This window comes from Rhinolophus sinicus, chromosome 16, assembly GCF_057876585.1.
Source record: "Rhinolophus sinicus isolate RSI-liver-muscle chromosome 16, RSI-T2T, whole genome shotgun sequence".
Classification (NCBI taxonomy): Eukaryota; Metazoa; Chordata; class Mammalia; order Chiroptera; family Rhinolophidae; genus Rhinolophus; species Rhinolophus sinicus.
The window spans coordinates 50,551,540-50,574,825 of NC_142516.1; the positions used below are offsets into that span (position 1 = coordinate 50,551,540).

Below are 23,286 nucleotides of genomic sequence, written 5' to 3' on the forward strand. Positions count from 1 at the left end.
TTGAGCAGAGGAGTAACTTTGGAAAAGTCCCTTCTCTCTTTTGGACCACAAATTCCCTTTAACTCAAATATAACTCTCTCCAAGATAAAATCACATTTTCTTAACTTTGTGGGATGTGTGTTCCACTTGAGAGTAAGAAAGAAGTTTAAAAGAAACCTTTGCTCTCAGAGAAGCTTTGCAACCTAAATGCAATGTTGTTCAGCCTTTAATGCAAATTAGAATCATCTGAGACCTTTAAAAAACACTGAGGCTGGGGCCCCATCCTCAAAGAGATTCTGATTCTCAAAAACTCCAGGAACAGAAGGAAGGAATAAGAAGGACATGCCTCTCCTTGGTGGGAGCATGTGGTGAGAGGAATGGGAGTCTTCTGTTTGCATTTAAAGTCCTTCAAAGATGGGATGGATAGGGCTGAGGGCAATGGCAGCTGGACCCAGTGCACATTTTAGCACAAGACATCCCTACAACTCACATAATTTCAATTTTGTATGTTTGCTTCTCGTGGTATTCCTAGGTGTGAGCTGAGGATACAAGTTAGAAACACATTTCCACAGGAACTGAAAACACTGTGTTCCAGACACACAGCTCTCTGGGGTATGCTTTATCTCCAAAGCTCAAGTCTAGGCTGTCTGTCTTTGAGAAAAATTAATGGACTGCATTTTTCTGTCTTAGAAACCCTATATATGTATGTATGTGTATATGTATGTACGTATATACATATTATTTATAAGTATGTGTGTATATATGTATATAGATATGTATGTGTATATATATGCATAGATAGAGATATTACAGATATATAACGTTTCTCTCATTTGATAATACATGGACAGTTGACAATTGCTGACTTTATCCTCTGCCAAGGTCTTCGTGGACATAATTTGCCTTGCAGATTTTCAATTCATACAAGTTAAATATGCCAGGAAAAATCAAGAATTTTACTCTGTTTTTAATGGTCTCCAGCACCCACCCTGCCCTGGGGTAGTGAGACATGCCCTTAGTTCCAGCAGTGGAAAGGCCATAGAACAAAGAGGAAATATGGAGAAGGAAATATACATCAGGGACTATTTCAAATATTATGTCCAGCTATACATAGAGACCAACCCCTCCAAATGGGACAGTTAGAACCTCATCAATGAATGCTAAGACTAGTGGACAAAGATTTGATGAGAAGCATAATGTTTATATAGCCTTGGCGTACATCCCCACCAATTACTTCTTTATAAAGGAAAAAAAGCAGCTGTAAAGGAGGCGGCAGATTCTCCTTAACCAAGTGCTCAAAGTTACCATCACCGATAACAGGGCAAACGGAAGGCACCACATCATTTCTGTGCTATTCCTGCCACAAATGCAAACTCTGGATTTGATCAGGCAGACCCAAGTTGAGGGATATGCTAGAATAACTCTTCTGTGCTCTTCAAGTATGCGAAGGTCAAGAATGGCGAAGATAAACTAAAGAACTATTCCACATTATAGGGGACTAAAGAGGCATAATAACTAAACGCAATATGAGTTTCTGGACTAGACCCTGGACCAGAAAAAAAGTGTGCCAGAAGGGACATTATTGGGACAATTGACAAAATTGGAATATGGACACTGTGGATTAAAAAATAATATTATATCCATGTTAAAGTCCTGATTTTGAGAATGTACTATGATTATGTGAGAAAATGTCCTTATCTAAGGAAAGATAGCTTTTTTTTTAAGGATAAAGGGACATATGTATCTCCAACTGATTCTCAAAAGGTTCAAAAACATGCATAGATGTAAATACATTTAGAGAATGAAAATATGACGCAAATGTAAATAATTGGTGAATGTGGGTGAATTTCAAGAGTATGATTCTTGCAACTTTCCTTTAAGTTTACAGTTATATTCCCTCTACCACCAAAATAAGCTACTCCTGTTTCTTTCACTTTCCCTATTTTCTGCTCTAAAATTCTGGTGGCAGAATGAGAACTAGTCTTGGAGACAGGAAACCATGACATTCAACCAGGACTGTTGGAATACTTTGGGCTAAACCCTTTCTCACTCTAGGCCTGTGAATTTCTTATCTGCATTAAAAGTGAAGTAGGCCTCTATGGTTTTAGGATTCCAGGACAGGCTGCCAAACGGAAAGGCCTGGATGTTTGTGTTCACCTGTTGGGATTCTGCTATTCCCACTCCCAGCTGAGGCTTTCATCTCAAGTCTCCATGCATTTTTTCCAGCTGCCTCTGAAGCTCCCAGAGTAGACGCAGTTCATTGCTCTTGAGTTTGCTCATCTCAAGTTGGGTCAGGTAAAGGGATGCAGACCCACATTTGGACAGGCGTGCCCTCTTGGACTGTCAGTATAGGATACCACTAGCCAGTTAAGGTCTCACATGTAACCATCTTTGGTTTGATTTCAGGCTCACAAAGCAGCTTTCTGATCACAGATTGGTTTTCTGTGTGGTGTCCCTAGAGAAGGAAGGAACAGACCAACAGAAACTAACCTGTCTGTCTTATTCTCTGCTGTATTCACCATCCCTGGTGCATAGCACACACTTGATGAATTTTTATTAAGCTACTGAACACAAGCTTTGATCTGCTTGACAGTTATACATTCAGGATGCAAATCAGTAAACTGACATTCTGGCTTCCACACTGGGCTCTGCAAGCTTGGTTAACAAGTCAGTCTGAGCGATCAACCATCCTCTGGATGATGACAGAATTATGATTCAGAGTTTACAAAGCTGACCACCAATGACTTTTCATGACATCACCAAGATCATGACTCCTTAAGGCCCAGACGTGGCCACAAGCTGACCTCCCTCTACAGCTTTTCTATCATGCCTCATTTCTCAAACTGCTAGCTAGACGGTACCAAATGTTATGTCTACATTTTTGCACTTGTTTATATATGACAGATATATATGTGTGTGTGTGTGTGTGTGTGTGTGTGTGTGTGTGTATGTATAATTTTTTTCCCTAACACTTATTTTTGCTAAAGTAGGAGACTCTTAGAATGCAAAGGTAATCTGTAGCACTCCTTCCCTCTTCCAAAGAAGGATAACCAAATATTTGTTACGTCTTGTTATTGCTTTTGGGTTTTGGTAGTTTTGATTCTTTTGACTCTGAGTTATTTGTGAGTCTGGTACTTCACAATCAAAATCATGAATTATTAGAAGATCCACTATATAATTTTTTTTTTTATTTGAAAGGGAAGTGAAGGGATTATGTTATGAACCAAAGAGGAAGGGGATGAAAGCTGGTGTTTTGAGTTCAAGAGGTGGAACTATATTTGTCTGGCGGGGTGATAATCCTGAGCCTGGGAAGAAAGTAAGAAACCCGTGTTTCCAAAAGTCACCACCTGCACCCTGAGTCCCTAGGGGAAGGCACCTGTGGGAAACCATGGCTTGTGGACTCTCAGCACTGAAGCTTGGAAGCAGCATTCAAGGCCAGAGGGCGGGACTGCTGACAGGGGCCTTTGGGGAGAGGAGTGCCCCCCAGAAGGCAGAGGACCAGCTCTACAGCCCCATTGGCAATGATGGTGACCCTGACAGACCTAGGACCAGGCTCTTCCCACAGTCTGGCACCAGATTTGTCAAGGATTCTTATTTGAACTCATGAGTAGGAGGCCACAGAGCTTTAATGATGACTGAAATTTGACTTCTTATCTATTCTGACAGCAGGCTTAATTTGTCTAGGAAAAAATGTTTCTTACATTGCTGCTCAGATGTATTTCTACCATGTAGGAAGTACCTATGCATGTGAAGGAGAGCTGGAAGGCTATGTTAATTTAGTAAAATCGTAAATGCTTTTCCCCTCTCCGGATTTGTTTTAATGTTTTTGTACTTTTTGAATGTTAGTGGTCTATGTAGGAAAATTGCATATGCTGGTAAAGAAGATCTGATGACAGATCCACGGTCAATGAGCTCAGAGGTACTGAAGTGCCTTTGCCTTGGATGTGGGGGGGTGGGCAACACACACTCATTCCATGTCCTATGAGTTTTTATAATCATTTATCTTCCTGGGTAGTATTATTCACAAAATAATATTCACATGTAATTAATGACTTTTAAATTACTTTGCTTTAACTTGTAAACCCTTTGTAAAAGCCTGTTTCTAAGAGTGTTTATTCCAACTTGGTAAAGAATTATGGCATCGGCCAGGCCCAAATCTAGCCTCTCTCCCTTGAGACCTTATGAGTAACCAGTGGATTGTAAGGAAACCTTCTAGACAACCCATTGATAAAGGCAGCAATTAATTTTATCAGTTGTAAATTACCAACATTAAATTACCAACATGAAAACAAGCCAATATTTTTATCTCTTCCCTTCCTTCTCCTCTCCCCAGGAACCAGGAATGGAAAGTTTTGTTTAAAGTGATAGTGAAACAGTTAATTGCAGTGCTTATCAGTGGGCACTGCTTCATTTAGAAGGGAAAACAATTTCACTAGTACTAAAAGCTCCTTTGCTCTGTGTTTAGCTGAATGCTTTTACTATAGAGATGTCAACTACGATCAAATGAAGATTAATGAGTTCAGCAAATTGATTAGTCTTGTTTCTCCTTCCACTGTGATACTATATCAGTGAAATAAGAACTTCTGATCATGAGTGGGTGATGATATATTGAAATGCCACAAGTCTGCTTAATTTCACATCCTGCATTTCACAAGAAGCCTTGGTAATGTTACTAGCAGTAGCTCACCTGTGTGTAATACTCAGCTGACAAACACTTTCACATACACCATCTCATTTCATTCTGGACAGAACTCTGAGATATGCGTAGGGCAGACATTACTATTTCCACCTGTGAAGTGAGAAAAGTGAAGTTCAGAGGATTAAAGTTACTTGTCCAAGATCATAGTCAGTGAGTAGTCAAGGTAGGACTAGAAGCCAAGAATACTGACTCCCTTTTGAATGCTATAGGCATTCTGCCCCACTGTTTCCTGGTTTGGTAACAAAGGAACTTGGCTGCATAGGTCTTCCTTTCACATTCTTTTCCCTAAGGACAGCTGGAATAAGGAATTTTGGAAGTGACTAGTGAATAAGGAAAAGGACTGGGTAGAATGGTAGTAATTCCCACAAGGAAACCATGGAGGATGGGTTTAGCTATAGTACTTATGACCTCAGATGTCATTATATTGCAGCACAAAAGATTAGGGATGATCATAGTAAACATGGAATTTTAACCCAAGGGAACTATAGTCCTACAGGTGTCAAGAAAACTTAATGGAGTGAGGCTCTCACCTAAAGTATGACCAATGGAAGGTTGAATTATTCAAAAGCTATACCTGCAGTAGGGAAAGCAGAGTCAAATGGTATGTCAAGAGTGTACAGTCTTAATTAGAAATCCATGGATCTGAAAGACATAGAGCAGAGCATTTGGGTGAAACAAAGGGAGGGAAATTCTACCAATGGGAGTATGCTTCTTACCCAAAGGCTGCAGCAAACATGATTAAGAAAGGCACACATTTCAAAATTGGAGAACGGGTTAAAAAATAATTCCAGTTTCTTTACATAAGGTAGGCCTCTAGACCCATAAGAAATTGCAGATCTGTTGGAAGGAAAATAGACGTTAGCAAAATTTAAAAATAAAAATGACAAAGATTAGACAAAATTCCAACTCCAATCATTTCTGTTTTCTCCCATGACACATACCCAAAACAATCTGTGGAAGTGAAGAAAGACTGGACACAGGCAATGTTCAAGTTTCCCGAGTGGGGAGGACAGATTCCAGAAACAATAGACCATTGGCAAGCAATAAAAATCCTAGCCGGGAATATTTAGCAGATGGTCTACAGTTTAGAATGGAAAGCACTGATCTTCAGGGGGGAGTACGAGTCATTAAAGCAAGCCATGACAAGGTGACTTCACTTCCCATGGTGACTAGACTGACAGAATAAAGGGATACAAGGATACAGAGAACTTGCCATTAGCAAAATTTGTGACATTCTCCCATGATATTGGACAAAGTAGAAATATGGGCAGGATGTTAGTTAAGAGTTAAATTTGTAGCTTGTTGGAATTGCCCAAAGTGTGTTGATTGGTGTGTCCACGACAACTTGGGCAGCAGAGGAAAGTTCTCTCGTTGGTTTCTGAGCTTGATCCGTGGCTTGATCTTGACCAAAATTGTTATGAATAACTTGAGTAAAGACATAGAAGTAGTATGTGTGGAAGCTGGTTTGTGAGACCAGATTGTTAAATACGTGAGCAGGTTGACATCATGTTCTGAGATTGTAATTGGCCATGGTGGGGCACTGAGACCACAGAAAACAGTAAGCACTATAAATCAGGGCCTTCCCTTTCCCGTCCTCACAAAAGGTTGTGTAACATTTACCACAATACCACTGAATAGAAAATAGGTACATTAGTTGGGACTCTTGATTAAAGCTAAAATTGGTTTAAGCAAACAAACGAAACCCAGCAATTTCAAGTAACTGAAAAGTAGAGTTTAGATCTGCCTATAGGTAGAGTTGGAAGCTGGGCTCAAATAATGTCACAAAGACTCAGTCTTTCTCCTTCTATTATTCTCCATATTTTCAGCTTTCCTCCATTTTGGCTTCATTCAGTAGTAACTCAAGGTTTTTATCATATCAGCGTTGCAATGCCAGTGGAAAGAGAACTCCTCTTTCCTAACAACTTAAGCAAAAAATCCAGTCACTTTGATGAGGTGACTAGAATGCTGTGATTGTTTGGTCCTGGGTTGTTTCCACATGTGGGCACAGAGACTGACAATGAGGGAGTAGCTGGGCAAAGAAAAATCCTAATGCAGTTACCAGGAGAAAGGGGGATGGATGCTGGGTATCTAAGGAACATGTGTCCACCAAGTGCATTTACTTGATGTGTGAAAAGGTGGAGGAATTCCAATTCATCTAAAAGGTATAATGGCAGAATGATTGAATTAATGGGCATAGAATGTCAAATCAGGAAATGTAAGAGCTATGCCATAATTGCCTCACCACTCTTGGAGTATTGTATTCTGTTCTTGGCACTGTACTCTACAAGGGACATTAAATATCCATGAGAAGGCTGATGAGGTTGTCCCAAAGCTATGTGCCTATGTGGAAGAATGTACGAAAAACGGTCGAAGAAACCGGGGAATGTTTGCTTTGGAGAAAAGAAGACAGCACACAGGGTCTCTGTTTTCAAATACTGCAAGTCCTCTTCTAACAGAGGTGTCCCCTGTGTGACTCGAGTGTAGAGTCATAGGATCAGGGCACAGATTTGACTCAATGTAAGAAACTGCTACTCTGTAACCATGAGTGCTGCCAAACAATCGAATGGACTGACTCTTAAATCAGGGAGCTCTGTCACCAGACAAATCTGGATGACCAAACTTCTGGAAAACTATATGAGTCAGCTTGGGACACTGCATAGCAGAATAGCATTTTACACGGAGGTTAGACTCACATATTAATAAGGCAAAAACCACATACGGCCAAAATCACCTTGAAAATTACTACCTATATAGTGTGGTAATTATAGATCATGAGTCTGTGCATGTGATATATATGTGAAAATATGTAATGCATTTAATAATGCACAATAAGGAGTTCAATCTTATAAACACAGGCGCCCCAAAGCCCTGTGAGAAGTATGTGGGGACCGAGTCTATTTCACACACTTTGGGGCACATATTGACTGAGTGTAATAGTGGGTACACTGTGGACAGAACTTCACCCTTCCCTCTCACTACTCTCCAAGGACATTTAGTTGAATCATCCTGTTGCGTAATAAAAAATTTGACTGGCCTTTGTCCTTAGTTTCCAGGAAGGAGACTGTAAATCCTCATAATTTCCCAAGTAATTGGGGTGTTTTTGTTATTCATGAGCTCTTGGATCACACCTGAGTTTATGCTGAGAGATGAGATGACTCAGGATGGGGGCTGGTCACCAGAAATACATGTGATCAGAGGTTGGAACTTTGAGCCAGCCCAACCTCCAGGGATGGAAAGGGGGCTGGAGATTAGGTTCAATCACATGGCTGATGAGTCCATCACTCTTGGCCACATAATAAAACCCCAGCAAAAAATCTAGAGCTAAGGGGAGCTTCCTGATTGGTGAACGCATTGATGTCCAGAGAGGGTGTCGGGCCCTGATTCCTCTGGGCTCTGCATTCAAGACCCTTCCACACCTATGTGTCTTTTCATTTGGCTAGTCCTAATTTGTATCCTTTGTAATAAAACTGTAGTCATAAGCATAATGCTTTCCTGAGTTTTGTGAGTCATTCTAGTGAGTTATTGAACCTGAGGGTGTTGTGGGAACCTCTGAATTTGTAGCCAGTGGTCAGAAGTGCGGAGGCCTGAGGACGGCCAAAGTGTGGCGGCCACTGAAGAAAGGGCAGAGGGCAGTCTTGCTGGGAAACATGCCCTTAAACCCATGGAGCCCGATACTAACTCTGGGGGATTAGTGTCAAAATTGTACAGCAGTACACCAGTTGGCGTCAGAGCAACTTTAACTTAGGCACAGAATGTGATTAGACAGTACCTCTAACGAGTGTTTTAACCTCAAAAATTCTACTTTTTTAAAGCAAAGACCAAACAAAATTAACACTTTTATCTTTGCTCCATAGAAAAGCCGTTATTAGGTCAGTGTCTTACTATCTCGCTTTATGAAATTTATGTTCAAATGATGCAAGAAAACTGGAACCTAAGAGTCGTAGCTCACGCGATTTCATGTTACCAACTCACCTTACCATAAAGCAGCTACCATCAACCATGGGGATGAAACAGCTTGTCCAATGAGGCTGGGCCAGTTAGGAGAGAGGGCAGAACCCCTCTTTCTACATCAGAACATGACCCAGGAGACACTAATACTATGATAACAAGATGAGCACGTCCATGGCCTAATGTCTTCAAAGTTGGCCAAAAAAAATTTTTTTCTTTCAGAGAAATGTGAATCAACAATATCTACTGCCAATTTCACAGAAATTTAGGGGGAAGTGAAATCCATTTGCAAGTTCTTCCAGGGCCACAGGACAATGTGTCATTTTCCCAGTCCCTTCAGTCAGAGGCTAACAGCAGCAGCATTCATCCCAAACACAACATCTATTCAAATCCCTTAGGTGCCCCCAGAAACACTACCCTCCTCCCCTGGCGGTGAAGGGTGAGAATGAATTCCCAGAGAGAATTGGGATCAAGGGGCAAGTTAGAAGGGGACCTTCGCAGCTGAGGGTTAAGGAAGGATTTTCTGAGTGGGGGCGCTTCTCAGGACATTGTTACCAGCAGCGTCTAAGCTGAAGATCGCCACCACATCGTGGGTGCAAGTGACAAGATGCAGGTCTGATAAGAGGCGAGGAGACCAGATGACATCTAAGTCCATACAGCTCTGACAGACTCTGGTTCTAACCCAACTGTGTCTTTGAAGTAAAACCATGGAAAATAACCTCATGTAAGGAGAATTTTCGGCTGCATCCTTAGCACAGACATTTCTCAACAATAAATCCCACTATTGATGTTATTTAGGGCAGTTAAGGGAGATTTTGGAATTACCCTGTTTCCCTGAAAATAAGACATAGCCGAACAATCATCTCTAATGCGGCTTTTGGAGCAAAAATTAATATAAGACCCAGTATTATATTAATTATATTATATTGTATTATTATATTATATATTATATCATTAATTTAAAGACCCAGTCGTATAGTAAAACAAGACCGGGTCTTATATGAATTTTTTCTCCATAAGATGCATTAGAGCTGATTGTCCAGCTAGGTCTTATTTTCAGGGAAACAGGGTACTTCAATGCTGTTGAAATTCATTATCTAATGCTAATTAAAATGATCTGTTTTGCTGTCACCAAGGAAAATCTTGTTAGGGAAACTGATGAGCTGCAGCAAGCTGCACTGAGCTGAAAGCAGAAGCATGCTTACAGCACCACACATCCTATGCCATCTACAACTAAGGGAGAGGGAGAGCTCACCTAGCGGGGTACCCGGCCTGACCTCGGGCAGGTTTCAAGGGCCAGCCAGGCATCTGAAGGGCACTTGGCTGAAGAGCAGGAGACCTGCTTCTGACCTTGCATATCACCTTGGGGGCAGTCACCTCATCTCTTTGGGTTGGTTTAGATCAGCAATTTTCAACCTAGGATGCACATTAGAATCGCCAAGGGAACTCTGATACCCAGGCCGCACCCCAGGCCAATTAAAACAATCTTGGAGATGAGCCGAGGCATCAATATTTTAAAGCTCCTTAGGTGATTCCAATGTGCAGGTGAGGTTGATTGCCACTGCATTTGATGGTCTCTAAGGTCCCCTCCAACCTCTCTGTCCCTTCCTATTTCCAGACTAATTGAGTGATGGGAAAGCATTGGCTTGGTTCATCACTCTCTTGCAGACACTGGTTATAATGAGTCTGACTCAACTAAATTCCACGTCGGTATCAGCTGGGGGGGCAGCTGCTGTTAAATCACGGTCCATGTCTTAGTTATTCTTGTATATGCCTCACATGTTAGGTGCTCAGTTCTCATTTGACAAATGAATGGTGCAGAAGCCAAAAATTCAATTTGCAATTCACCCCATCTCTCTGCCTCACTTTGAATGGCATTTTAATCATTTTGCTGCTTTTTATCACTTAGCAGAGCAAGTAGAGCTATTCAAGTTAAATAATGTATTAGGTTCATTTTTAATACCAGAATAGCCCCCAAATAGTAGTGGCTTAAACAAGAAAAAAGTTTATTTCCCTAACACATAAAAACTTGACTTTCCAAACATGGTCCCAGGAGCAGCACCATCCACATCACCCAGGAACCTGTTAAAAATGCAGACTCTTGGGCTCACAGCCATACCTACCGCAACAGAAACTTTGGGGGTGGGGCCCAAAAATCTGTTCTAATAAGCCCTTCAGGTGATTTGAGAACCCTGCCTTTATAAAAGAATTTGAGAGGCATTCTGAGGCTAGCATAGCAACTCCATGAAGTTGTCAGGGACCCAGGCTCTCTTCTGCTTCATCCCTAGGATAAAAACCTTATCCCCATGAGGCAATGTGGCTGCTGGAGCTCTAGCCATCACATCTAAGTTGAAAGGAGTAGGATGGAGAAAAGACCAGAGAAGGGCACTCACTCTCCCTTTCACATGACTTCCTAAGTACAACACTTCCTCTTATACCTAACTGGCAAAACAACTTTTTCCGTGAAGAAGGCTGGAAATATCTGAGTTGGGAACAGGCAGGGAACCCAGCTAAAAACTGGAGTTTTGTTTCTGAGGTATTAAGACAGGAAACTAGTTGTTTCTGCCTTAACTAATCACCAACGATGGTAATTAGGAAAACTAAAACTCATGAGTGCTTTCTGTGGGTCCAGGCACAGTGTTAAATACAGTATCTTGTATCACGACAGTATCTTGTTTACCCTTCACAATTCTATGGGGTATTAGTTTTATAGATGTAAAAATAAGGGCTTACTGAGGTTGGTTAATGTGTCTGATGTCACATAACTAGGAAATGATGGAGAATTTCAAGCAAGGCAGTTTATCTGCAGGGGGTGCATTCTTAGCCTCAAAGCTATGCTACTCTGATAAAAGTGTTGGTGGAGGAGAAGAAAGATGAGTAATAACTGCTATTTTACATCCGTTCCTCATTAGCAGGAATAAGACGACATTGGTTTTGCATCACTTAATAAAGATGAGCTTGCCAAGCCAGTCCCTCCCCACTCCAAATGGCTGGTTTATTCTAAGACTGCATTTTAGGTCTGCAGGGTGTCTGCACATTCAGCTCGGGCCTAATGCAAGAAGAGTCAGGCTTTGTGGGGCTTGAATCTTGTACAATTTAGTATCTCCCCTTAAGAAAAAAACTAAATTAAGAATAAAATATTAGGTAGCAGGCTTTGGAATGCCCAGCAAGCAAGGGGCCCTGATGCTAAAGCATCCTTGGCGTCACAGGAAATCTGCTTCCAGTCTAACGCTTCCCTTGCCGGCATTGCTTACTGATTGCATGGGGCAGTGGACACATGGAGGTGACTGCAGTTAGGCAATCTTGGACTGTCCCATCTAGAAGCAACACTGGAGATGATGTTGAGGAGTAGTTGTCTAACTTTTTAACAGCAGAACCCCGTTACAAAAGGAAATCTTACTTAGAGTCTGAGCATGTTAAACAGATGTAGGTGGAGCTGCTCCGGTTGGAGCTGAGGCTGTTGGTCAGGAGCCCCATTCATTCTGCCCCTACCTCTCGCCACGGTGCAGCTCCCAAGGCATCTCAGGGCACCCTGGGCTTTCCAGGATCCCATCTGGAAACCACCTGATCTATTCCAAGGGAGGACAGAACTAAGGCCCATACAGGTTAAATAGCTCAGTCTATGTCACACACCTGGTTACTGGCCCACAGATCTTTTCACTCTACCAAAATAATCCTTCAATTCCTAGGCCAGCCCTCAAATGCCCAGTGCCAAACTGCCTCTCACTTTATCTCAGATGCAGTATTTGCTGTACTACAGAATCAAGGCACAGAACCTGCTTCTATCCCACTGCAGCCCAGGTGGAGGGGGGCTGGGTACTCTTTCCACTTAAGTGCTGGAGGTTTATTCCCCTGAACTGCTGGTCCTCCTTCTCCCCTTGGTTCACCCTGCAACTCTGGCCAAGGCCCTGGTACACCCAGGGGAAGGCGAGAGGCAGGGAATGGAACAGGTGGACAGCATTTGTACCACAGAGAGGGAAACAGTGGGAACCCTGAGGTCATGAAACATTTATAAACTGAGCATAGATAGAAGCTATCTTTAGTATGAAAAAAGAAAACAGATTTAAAGACACATTACATGTAGGCACTACAGATATTTTCTTTTCCATCTTAGCAGGGTAGAGGGAAAATGACTTTTCCCTCCTTCAATACATATACAATATATTCAATGAAAACACTATTAAAATAAGACTGCAAATTTAGATCAACACTGCTTCATGTTCTACAGGCAATACAAGTGTAATCTTTGGAGTTGTCTCTACTTTGGACAGCAATTGTTCGCAGCTTGATATTCTGCATATTATGACCCACCTTCCCAGACTCTGAGCCTTAATTCATAGACCAGTATGTCAAACAAAGTTACACCCCCTAGAAAAGTCAAATAGCCTTGTTTGTGGTTTGATAGACAATGTGCTAATGGGTTTTTGAAGGGGGCAAGTCTTTTTGCCTTAGTTCTAGGCTTTGGATAATTTTACTTAACTAGTAGAGGGTTGTTTTTTGTTTTTTAATTTTTTCTCTGTACACTACAACCCTGTGTGTTGGGAATCAGACAAGGCAGGAACACCTGGTCTATCGGAGAATCATAAACACCTACAGGGGCCAGCCCGGTGGCTCAGGCGGTTAGAGCTCCGTGCTCCTAACTCCGAAGGCTGCCGGTTCGATTCCCACACGGGCCAGTGGGCTCTCAACCACAAGGTTGCCAGTTCAGTTCCTCGAATCCCGCAAGGGATGGTGGGCTCTGCTCCCTGCAACTAAGATTGAACATGGCACCTTGAGCTGAGCTGCCTCCCGGATGGCTCAGTTGTTGGTTGGAGCGCGGGCTCTCAACCACAAGGTTGCCGGTTCGACTCCCGCAAGGGATGGTGGGCTGTGCCCCCTGCAACTAGCAATGGCAACTGGACCTGGAGCTGAGCTACGCCCTCCACAACTAAGACTGAAAGAACAACAACTTGAAGCTGAACAGAACCCTCCACAACTAAGATAGAAAGGACAACAACTTGGAGAAAAGTCCTGGAAGTGCACACTGTTCCCCAATAAAAAAGTCCTGTTCCCCTTCCCCCCCCCAAAAAAAAATAAAAAAAAATAAACACCTACAAATTTTACATGGCACCTTCACACGCACAATCTCATTCAATTTTGACCCCAACCCTCTGAAATTTCCAGGTGTTATCTTTATTTTTACAGGTAAAAAACCCCCAGAAGTCTCTAAAGGTTGGGACTTACCTATATTGTTGGTCAGAGCCAGAGTCAAGCCTCAAAGCTGGACTCTCAGGAAACAAACTCCAAGTGCTTTTCACTGAGGTACTGTTCTCAACCCCTCACATTTGTAGAAAATCTTGCTTAAAAAGTTTTTGTAAATTGAGGGACTGTGAGGCAGGTGGCTTTTTTTTATAGGTAAAAGAACTGAGAAGCAGCATTACCTGCCTTCCAAGTGGCCGCCCTCATACAGGGTCCAAGTCTCCCAAACACGTCTAAGGCTCTCTCCTCTTCAGAACAATCACTTGGAGTTGGCACTGTCTCCTGGCGCTAACCCATACTCCCACCTCTGGATGCCAAGACCACTCTACGAGGGGAAACACCCCCTTCTCTGCTGTATCTAGGGCTACTGGCCCAGGAAGTGACCTCACGTTAGCCCTCACTCCTCCCCCAAGGGGCGGAAACAAACTCCCTTTCCAGCCTGTCTAGCCCTCAGCATGCTACTTGAGCTGGTGGACTTCGAAGGAAGATGTTACGTAATTCCAAGCAACAGCAAAAGATGCTGTTCCTACAAGGTTTGCACTTTAAAGAGCTGATTTGGGATCAAGTGCTTTCACCCTCTGCTTCGCAACCTGTGGACAGGTACCGGCTACAAATGCAATGACAGATGGTGCACGTCTAATGACTTTTCAAATGTACACAGCTGTTTGAAATTATAAAATATGTATCTAAAAGTGGTAATAAATTCATGGAAGATTCTGTGTGATTTCTTAGCCAATACATACTCAAATGTACAAGTGTGATTTTGCTTTTTGGGGCAAGGGTTGCTGAAATGCTTGATGTTAAAAATCTCAAAGATCGGAACTTTGATTTCCAAGTCATGGTTTTCAGAGCTGTCAGAGGCCTTTCCAGCAATCTCCAAATCTCCCATAATTCTACCTGCCCAAAGATAAGCCTGGCTTTGAAAGGGTGACCGCCTCTGTGTCAGGCCCAGTTCTAGGTCCTTTACATATATAGACTCACTTAATACAATGACCTGGTGAAGTGTGCATCATTTTATAAGTGAGGAAACAGAAGCAGAGAGGTTATGTAACTTGCCTAAGGATGCCCAGCTAACAGAGGGCTTCAAATCACAATGTGGTTCTGGGCTGGCGCCTCTAGTCACTATCCTATACTGCCCTGAATTTTAGCTGATTTTCAATTTTCAAAGAGGTATGCTTTGAATGGAAATATATCAGGAGAATCCAGCAATAAAGAAAAGTTTTGAGCGTGAAAAGCTACCACAGAAAAACAAATCAAGCTATGAAGAGAGACGAAAAGATGGAATACTATGTTTTACCCACTGTAACATGCTTTGACTCTAAGACCCAGCATTATTTTATGTATCACAAGACCCACCATTATTTTATGTATCACAAAGGAAAAAAAACTCCCTATTAAATTAAAAAATGATCATGCTATCGACTATAAAAATGAATCCTTTCAGATTTAAAATATGAAAAAGTACATTTGTACAATTGATGAAACACAGTAACATCCAGGCAGGCAGCACCAGGCAACAGGCTGAGATGCCAGGGGAAGGGATAGCATCTTTCACAATTTAACTCACAGAAACCCCCGAACTCCAAATGCTCAGGTTTTGGTTCTATGCCAGATTCTGATTGGATGCTACTTATTACCATTATTTTCCCGCAAATAAGACCTAGCCAGACCATCAGCTCTAATATGTCTTTTGAAGCTAAAATTAACATAAGACCCGATATTATTTTACTGTAAGACCAGGTCTTATATTAATCTTTGCTCCAAAAGATGCATTAGAACTGATGGTCTGGCTAGGTCTTATTTTCGAGGAAACACAGTAGTAAGAGTACTTCTTCACGCATGAAGTATTCTTGTGGCCAAGGGAATGAATGGTATTAGGTTAGGGAGACCTGTCATGTGCACCTGATGGAGGCAGCCATGATGGATTCACCCCACCCAGATAGGATAAATGGGAAACATGGGAAGACGGGAACCCCCAAAGAGGTGCCAGAGGGACCAAGAGATATATCCACCAGGTTATTATACTGTCCACAAGCAGACACAGTGGATTCTAATGGGTCTATATTTAAAGCTAGACAAATATTAAGCAATACAGATGGGGCAGAATAGTTGGGCAAGAAAACTCAAGACTTGTCCATTTCCTCAAAAGCACTTTCATGCTGTTACACAGGTCTTTAAATCACTGCCTACTGTTGAATGTAATAGTAGCAAGTCAGTGTCATTACTGGTAGGTACAGTGATAAGAATATGAGTTTTAAATGCAAGAGGATTTCTATCTAAAGGAAAGTCTGTTTTCAAGCATCTGGAAACCATTTAAAATATCTAAATTATTCATTATACTTAATTACAGTCACCAAGAGCAAGATGATTCTCACGACCCTACCAGATTCCTGTCACCTTCCACTAAGTAGTCATCAGACACCAAGCACAACTAAGAACTAATCATTTCCCCCCAGGATATAATTAAGTCCCCTAAGAACAAGACAGCAAGGCAGTGTGGGCCAACGTTTCTCATTACCACGTTTTTGCAGCTCGCTCTGTCCACTCACATTCAGCACTGGGCATGAGTCTGTTTAATTGGATAAAACATTCTGATGAAAGAGTCCAAACACCACTTCTTTGTGGGGATGGGAGTGGAAATATCGGTGCTGTCTTCCAAGGCACCGTTTTGGGTACAAACGTGCTCAGCAATCAGTATCTTTTTGCGCATTCTAGAATGCAGGGCAGAGCAGACATTTAGTTACTACCCATAAAAGATGTACGGTGCAAAGAGCACACTGTATCCCCTGGTTAAGACTCTTCATTGGGGGAAAAGGTTAGGGAATTTGGGGCACTTTGGTGGTGGTATCTTTAAATTTAGAAAAGGAAAGATGGTGTAGTTTGCCAGGACTCCCTACCAAATACCACAGGCTGGGTGGCTTAAACAACAGGAATTTGTCTTCTCACAGCTTCTGGAGGCTGGAAGTCCAAGATGAAGGTATCAGCAGGGTTGGTTTCATTTAGACGTCTCGCTCCCTGGCTTGTAGAAACCATCTTTTCTGTCTTCAGATGGTCTTTTATGTGTGTCCGAATCTCTTCTTATAAGGACACCAGTCATATTGGATGAGGACCGACCCATATGACTTCATCTTACCTTAGTTACCTGTATTTGGAGGTCTCATCTCCAAATACAGTCACATTCTGAGGTACGGGGGGTGGGGGTTAGGATTCTAACACACAAATTTGAGGGGGACACAATTCAGCCCGTAACAGATAAGAGATGATTAGAAACTTAGTTTCCTTCGGTTAAGCCATTCAGAGATGAGAAAAGAACTCAAGTGGCAGATTCTTATGTTTGTTTATTCTTTAGTTTTATTATAGAAATAGTTCATAATTAGTGACTCAGTATTAACTGCTTTTTTAAAAAGAGACTTTGTGCTCTTTTAACCATTATTCTAAATATACACATCTCCTAAGAGTGATTGCTATAATTAAGATGTAGGCTTTTCAAAATTTCATTAAAAATAGAAACAGAAGTGCCATCTCATATTTTAAAGAGCTCTGAGTTCAAGCATGCAAGAAGCCATTTGCTCTAAGAGGCCTTATTCTATCTATTCCACTACCCCAGGAAACTACCTGGCTGAAACTAGGTAGAATGGAAAATACCCCAGGCTGAAAAGGAAAACAGATACTTTCTTCTAGGCAATGTCTGATCCCTGGAAAAGTACGGGGTTGGTATAATCCAAAAACTACAAAAACTTGATTTAAAAATTAAAGACATTCTTAAATCCAGTAGGCTCTTCCACAGAACATAAACCCTCCATTCAGCGAAGTGCGTTGTTTTAAGTTGGGTTAAAACCATTTATAGACTTCTGCTAAGAATAAAAGGGTATAAACTGACAAGAACAAAGTCAACGGGAGAGAAGCATCAGTGGCTGAGCAATACCAACAAATATCTAGAACAGGAGAAAGTAGCAGGGCTGAGAATGCCGATGACTAAGTGCATGAAGAGGAGCAAGTTGATTTTCATGAGGATCTAGAGCAAACCCCAGCGATTAGAGGTGCCAGGTACAGGAGAAAGCTGGGGTGAGGCCTGGGATGGGAAATAGGGGGATTGGCTAAAACTGGCTGACTACGATGCCACAGATTTGCAGAAGGCTGACAGTTTATTTTGTGGACCCCAGAATAGAGGGCACTAAATACAAGAGAGCATGAGGGAGAGGCACTGTACCGAAAGTGGGTGGGTTAAATAAAATCTGTATACCTACTGTTGAGCAAACAGAATACTATCTGTCAAGTGGCTTTCTCTCTGGAGGCGGCGAAATGGCCCCAACAAAAGGCCTAGAGATGCTGACGTATGGAGGACCTCAGTGAAACAGGAGATTTCACACCTACTCACCTGTGCAATGAACCGTCAATGGTAGAAAACAGGATGGGCTTGCCCCCTTTCTGACCAGTTTTAGGTACATAAGGAGAGTCAAAGATCTCCAAGAAAGCCAAAAACAATGAGAGAACAAAATAAAAAGAACAGACAACAGAAAAAAGACAAAGTAAAACAAAATAAACACAAAATATAACATCCCCAGAGACATAAGAGACATTTCATCCAAGAAACAAGAAAAGAACATTTCAATGGTTCAATGGAAGGGCTGGCAGAGTGTGTGGAGGAAATATCTCACCTAGAAAAGATTAAAAAAAAAAAAAAAAAGCTATAGAACTGAAAAAGAAAACTACTAGAGGATCAAACCAGCACTCAGAATCTGAGTAACAGGAATTTCAAAGAGAAAGGGGTGGGAGGGAGGATCAGAGAAACAATACAAATATAGCTTGCAGAATGTAGAATGGAAGGGCTTCATTTTTCTGACTACAACAGTTCAATAAGTGCCAGCATGAAGAATGATAAATGGACACACACAATACCTGTCAGTTCATTAAGACTATAAAATATACGTTGGCTGAGGATTTTAAAAATTCCCATGACCTTTCAGAGAAGCCCCTCTCCCCCGCAAAAAAAGCCACATACAAGAGACTGAGGATAGGGATGGCACTGGACTTTCACATCAATTCTGCAAGCCACAGAAAATATTGACCAACACTTTCAAAATCGAGGCAAAATTAATTTCAAATTAGAATTCTATATCCAGCTAAACTAGGTACCCAGGTATGAAAAGGCAGACTAAAGACATTCTGACTTCCACGATCTTCAGTATTTTATCTCATAAGTATTCTTCTCAGGAAAGTACTAGATTGTGCCCCATTCAAAAGGGGTGTTGTTACCTAGTTAAATACTGATCCATTAAACTGCAACAATAAAAGGTGTTCAGTAAGAAAAAAATGTGTGGGATCCTAGAATGGGCTTTCCACAGGAGAAATGAAAGGAAGGCTAAGAATGACGATGGTAGTTGTGCCATTCTTCAGGACATCCAGAAAGCCAGCTGGCTCCAGGAGGGGTGTCTGAAGAGAGCAGAAAAGCTAGTTGAGCTGATGTGTTGGACAGTGTGGAAATTAGTATTCAGTCAGGCTAGCACACTTCTGTTTGCTCGTTTCTGAAGATCCCATTTCAAATGGCTTAAATGGTAAATGGGCGTTTTTCCTCTCACATAACCAGAAGTCCAGGAGAAGGCAACTCCAGGCGTTGATTTCTTCAGCAGCTCAACATCACCCAAGTTCCAGATTCTTCCCATCTTTTGCTCAGCCATCCTCTACATGCTTTCTGTCTTCTCATGGCTGCTAGATACTACAGCAGCTCTAAGTGTCTCATCTGCATATACCAAAGCTGGCCGGCAGAAAAAGGACTCTTCCTTGTGGGTCTTTCCTTAAGAAATCTCTTAGAAACAACACTTTTCTTCTAAAGTTCACCGGTCAGCCTCCACCCTAAATCCATCACTGACTGAAGGGATGGGCCACCAGGATTCATACCAGTGCTCTTTTGCACAAGACATACAAGGGAAATGTGTGCATGGCCTGGGGGAACAATGGAGGAGGCTGTTAAAATCTCAGCACATCTAGGACCCACTCGAGGCACACTGGGTAAGAAACAGTGAATAGACCAGTCAGGATACCGAAGCCACCAGGCAGAGGGTGAACATAATAACATGGGAGTGTCACAGGCTGAAAAAAAAGAAAGAGCAAAATGGTACCCGCTAAGAAGAGTTTAAGCAATTCTGATGAAAATTTTGGGAAAAATTAATAATAGAAATATAGAAAAGCAAAAGAAAATAGAACTGTAATGACAGTTCACTACTTATTTCAGTATTTAACATTTTATGTCAATATAATCAATATAAACTCTCAACACTGATTTATCAGAATTGATGCAATTGTATTGGGAAGATGGAGAGAAAAGAAGTGGGGGAACAATGGTGGTGAAAAATCTTAATGTTATTTTCCCATAATTGGAAGTAAAAAAAACACACACACACACAAAAAAACTGTCTATACTGAAAAACACACCAAAAACTGTATATTAAAGAATTTAGTGAGCTAAAGAATTGGGAAGTAGTTGCTTCTGGAGAGGGCAAGGCAAGGGTGAGGAGGAATTCTGTACGTTATTTTTTTACTCTCATAGATGGAACAGATAATAGGGTTTCCCCCACACTCTGAATGGGCCCTTTATACAGAAAACACAAACTCATAATGTATTAGTCAAACGAAAGTGAGCTCTGATGTTGCCTTTACCCCATTTCCCCCAGCTGCCCCACCTCCACCCTTGGATGAGGCTGGATGGCAGGGATCTGGGTGGCACGGGTCGGGTGGGTGGAGGGGAAATCTACGTCAAGGGAGTTGCAGGTGAATCAGCTCTTTTGCTCACTGGGCAGGAGAGGGTAGCAGGTGGAGTCCTGGTAGCTTGTTATGTTGGGAGTCATCCTGGGACCCAGTAGTCTGGTCAGGAAAAGCACAGCAATTCTCCAGTAGATGTAATTATAGTGACAGATACCAGTCGGTGTCGTGTTACAGACGCCTACTTAGAGAAAGCACCAAAGCTTGCATCGAAAATAGTCAGGGCAGAGCTACAGGAGCCTAACTGATCTACCAAAACCTTCCCAGCTTTGCTAAGCCAAGCAGTTTTAAAATTCAAACATCCTACCTGCATTTAAATTCAAACTTCTGCACTGTTAACAGATTTGCATCTCCTTCCTTCAAACTCAAACCCTGTAGACTTCAATTACTTCAGGGACCATCCCAATGAAGAAAGTCTCATCACAAGGAGCTAGGTACTTGGAAGGCCCAGATCCAAATATAGGCAGATCTTCCCAGTGACCTTGACCTTAACACTGCTACCTACTGTGATCCCCTAATTCATCTAGCCTATTTCCCCCTAATGAGCCTTAACTTATTTAAGTGGCTTTCAAACAAAATTTAACATGGAACCCAACCCATAAGGCAGCCAGGATTGTGGCTGCCCAAGGTATCCACGTTCCCTGTACCCATCAAGGCCCTAAGGCTTCCTGAAGTTCCTTTTAAAACAAAACTTTAAGTTCCACCTCATTGCTCCCACTAAAAACTCCCCCTTGGCTGTTCTTTTCCACATCCTGCTTCCTTTGAGGTCCTTTCAAGTCCCACCTCCTCCATGGATGACTATTGCTCACCAAGGATGCCTTCCCATGGATTAACTCACACAACCCCTTTATATGTATTTGGATGGTCCCACTGCATGACTATTAAATCTTTTACATTGTGATTTGCTTACAACTCAAGGTAATAGGGAAGATGGCTGGGATTTAAAGAAAAAGAAAAAAAAAAAAAAGCATTTTTAGAAACCATTTTATAAATAAATTCTTAACAAAAAAGAAACACATACACAGAGCACCCAAATTACCAGCAAGGTGGACTCTAGCCCTTCTTTTCCACACTGGGAAAACAGATCAGAAGAAGAAAAATGATTCCATCTTGTTTCCATCTATGCGGACAGTTTTTCAAGTAGCGTTTCTATTCCTTTGCTGTTGTTTTTGTTTTTTTCCAATGTGGGAATCAGGCTTTTCAGTCCAGCTTTGATTTTCTTGGCAACTTCTTGATCAGAACTCTGGAGAAGGCTGAAGAGAGAAGACAAAAATTAACAAACAAAACACTAAATTTCATTAAAATCCCTAAATCATCCGCAAGTACTACCTGCATCCATAATATATAAAAAACTCATTGACTTGTGAGACAAGTCTTACAACGATAAATACATTACTTTATCAGATGAATGATGGGGGCTAGTAGCCTATATTCTAAAACCACATAAATAAAAAACGTTTTATAATCTAGCTGGTGGGGTCACTTAAGCAAATGTAGGAGCAACTCTGTTCCATACGGAATCTGTCCTACTTTCACTTTGACTATCTTAGGACTAACAACCTGTCTTCAAATTATTTAATACATGTATTCTATCTTCCTTTCTCCACCTAAATGCAAAAGCAGGGCCCGATGTGTTCTTTCATGGCACATGTACAGACCAGATGGCCGAGAAATGCTCACTGAGTGACGGAATGAGCACGAGTGAATGGTGCACAGAGGGAAAGGTGGGGGCCGTGAAAGACAAGCAGTTAATGAATGACATTCTACTAAACTCTGCAGCTAAAACATTTAGTGAAAAAGTAAAGAGCTTCACCTTGGAGCTTAACTGCCTAGATTGGAAACCCACCTCTGCCACTCAGTAACTGTACAACCAAGAGCATGCTATTTAAACTAAGACTCAGTTTCCCGATCTTTCAAGTGGGATCCACAACAGAATCTCTACCTTCTACTCACAGGGTTATTTGGGGGGGCTCAAATGATCTTGTAGTATGTACAACACCTTGCCAAAGTCTGACACTTAGTAAGCATTCAATTAGTGTGAGTCATCAAGCAAAGGAACGTCATCTCTGCTTTCTGAGAACTTGCTGCATGGAGTGCTCTGTCACCAGTGAGTGGAGCCCTGGAGGCTGGCAACAAGCAGGCCTCTTTCTCTTTAAACAGGGGCCGGGGCATAGGCACTTGACCGGGGAACACACCAAGGCTGGATTTCTGTTCTCCCCCAACTTCTTCACGACCATGTTTAAAGGCTGACCTCTGAAATACATCCTTGGCATTTTTGCAAGGGCCTGGTCCCAATAACTTTCAGCGTGTCCGGGAAGAGGAGGATAAGCTCGCAGCCCCAAGCAGGGTTCCCTTGCTCACTGTGGGACACAAGCACCAAGTACTGCTTGGTGCTTATGTATAGTTGTGAAGTATGTAATGTGCCCTTTTAATAGACAGATGTGTGACTCATTAGGTATTTTTATTTTATATACTTTGGCTAAGCATATAGTCACATAATGCATAATAGTAATAAAACTTAATATTTATTGAACGCATGTAATAGACATAATGCTACATATTTTATATGCGTCATCTCATTTAGTTTTCGTAACATAGGATTATTATTTATCTCATTTTATGACCAACAAAATTAAGACTCAGTAAAGCTGAATGATTTGCCC

The 23,286-nt window shown here is 41.8% G+C and overlaps 1 protein-coding gene across 7 annotated transcripts in view; it reads right to left on the reverse strand.

Moving 5' to 3' along the window:
• Positions 1–4,730: 4,730 nt before the first annotated feature.
• PUM3 (pumilio RNA binding family member 3) overlaps positions 4,731–23,286 on the reverse strand; it is a 56,823-nt gene continuing 38,267 nt past the window's right edge. For 3 of the 7 annotated variants that reach the window (XM_074330498.2, XM_019730026.3, XM_074330495.2), the window contains exon 18: positions 21,591–21,876. In XM_074330498.2, coding sequence (XP_074186599.2) covers positions 21,744–21,876 — 133 coding nt within the window. In that variant the 3' untranslated portion in view covers positions 21,591–21,743. Of the gene's footprint in view, positions 4,769–5,252; positions 5,321–17,182; positions 19,955–20,303; positions 21,558–21,590; positions 21,877–23,286 lie in introns of those variants that run through there. The other 4 variants (XR_016019133.1, XR_012495725.2, XR_016019134.1 and 1 more) reach the window with 4 other exon arrangements.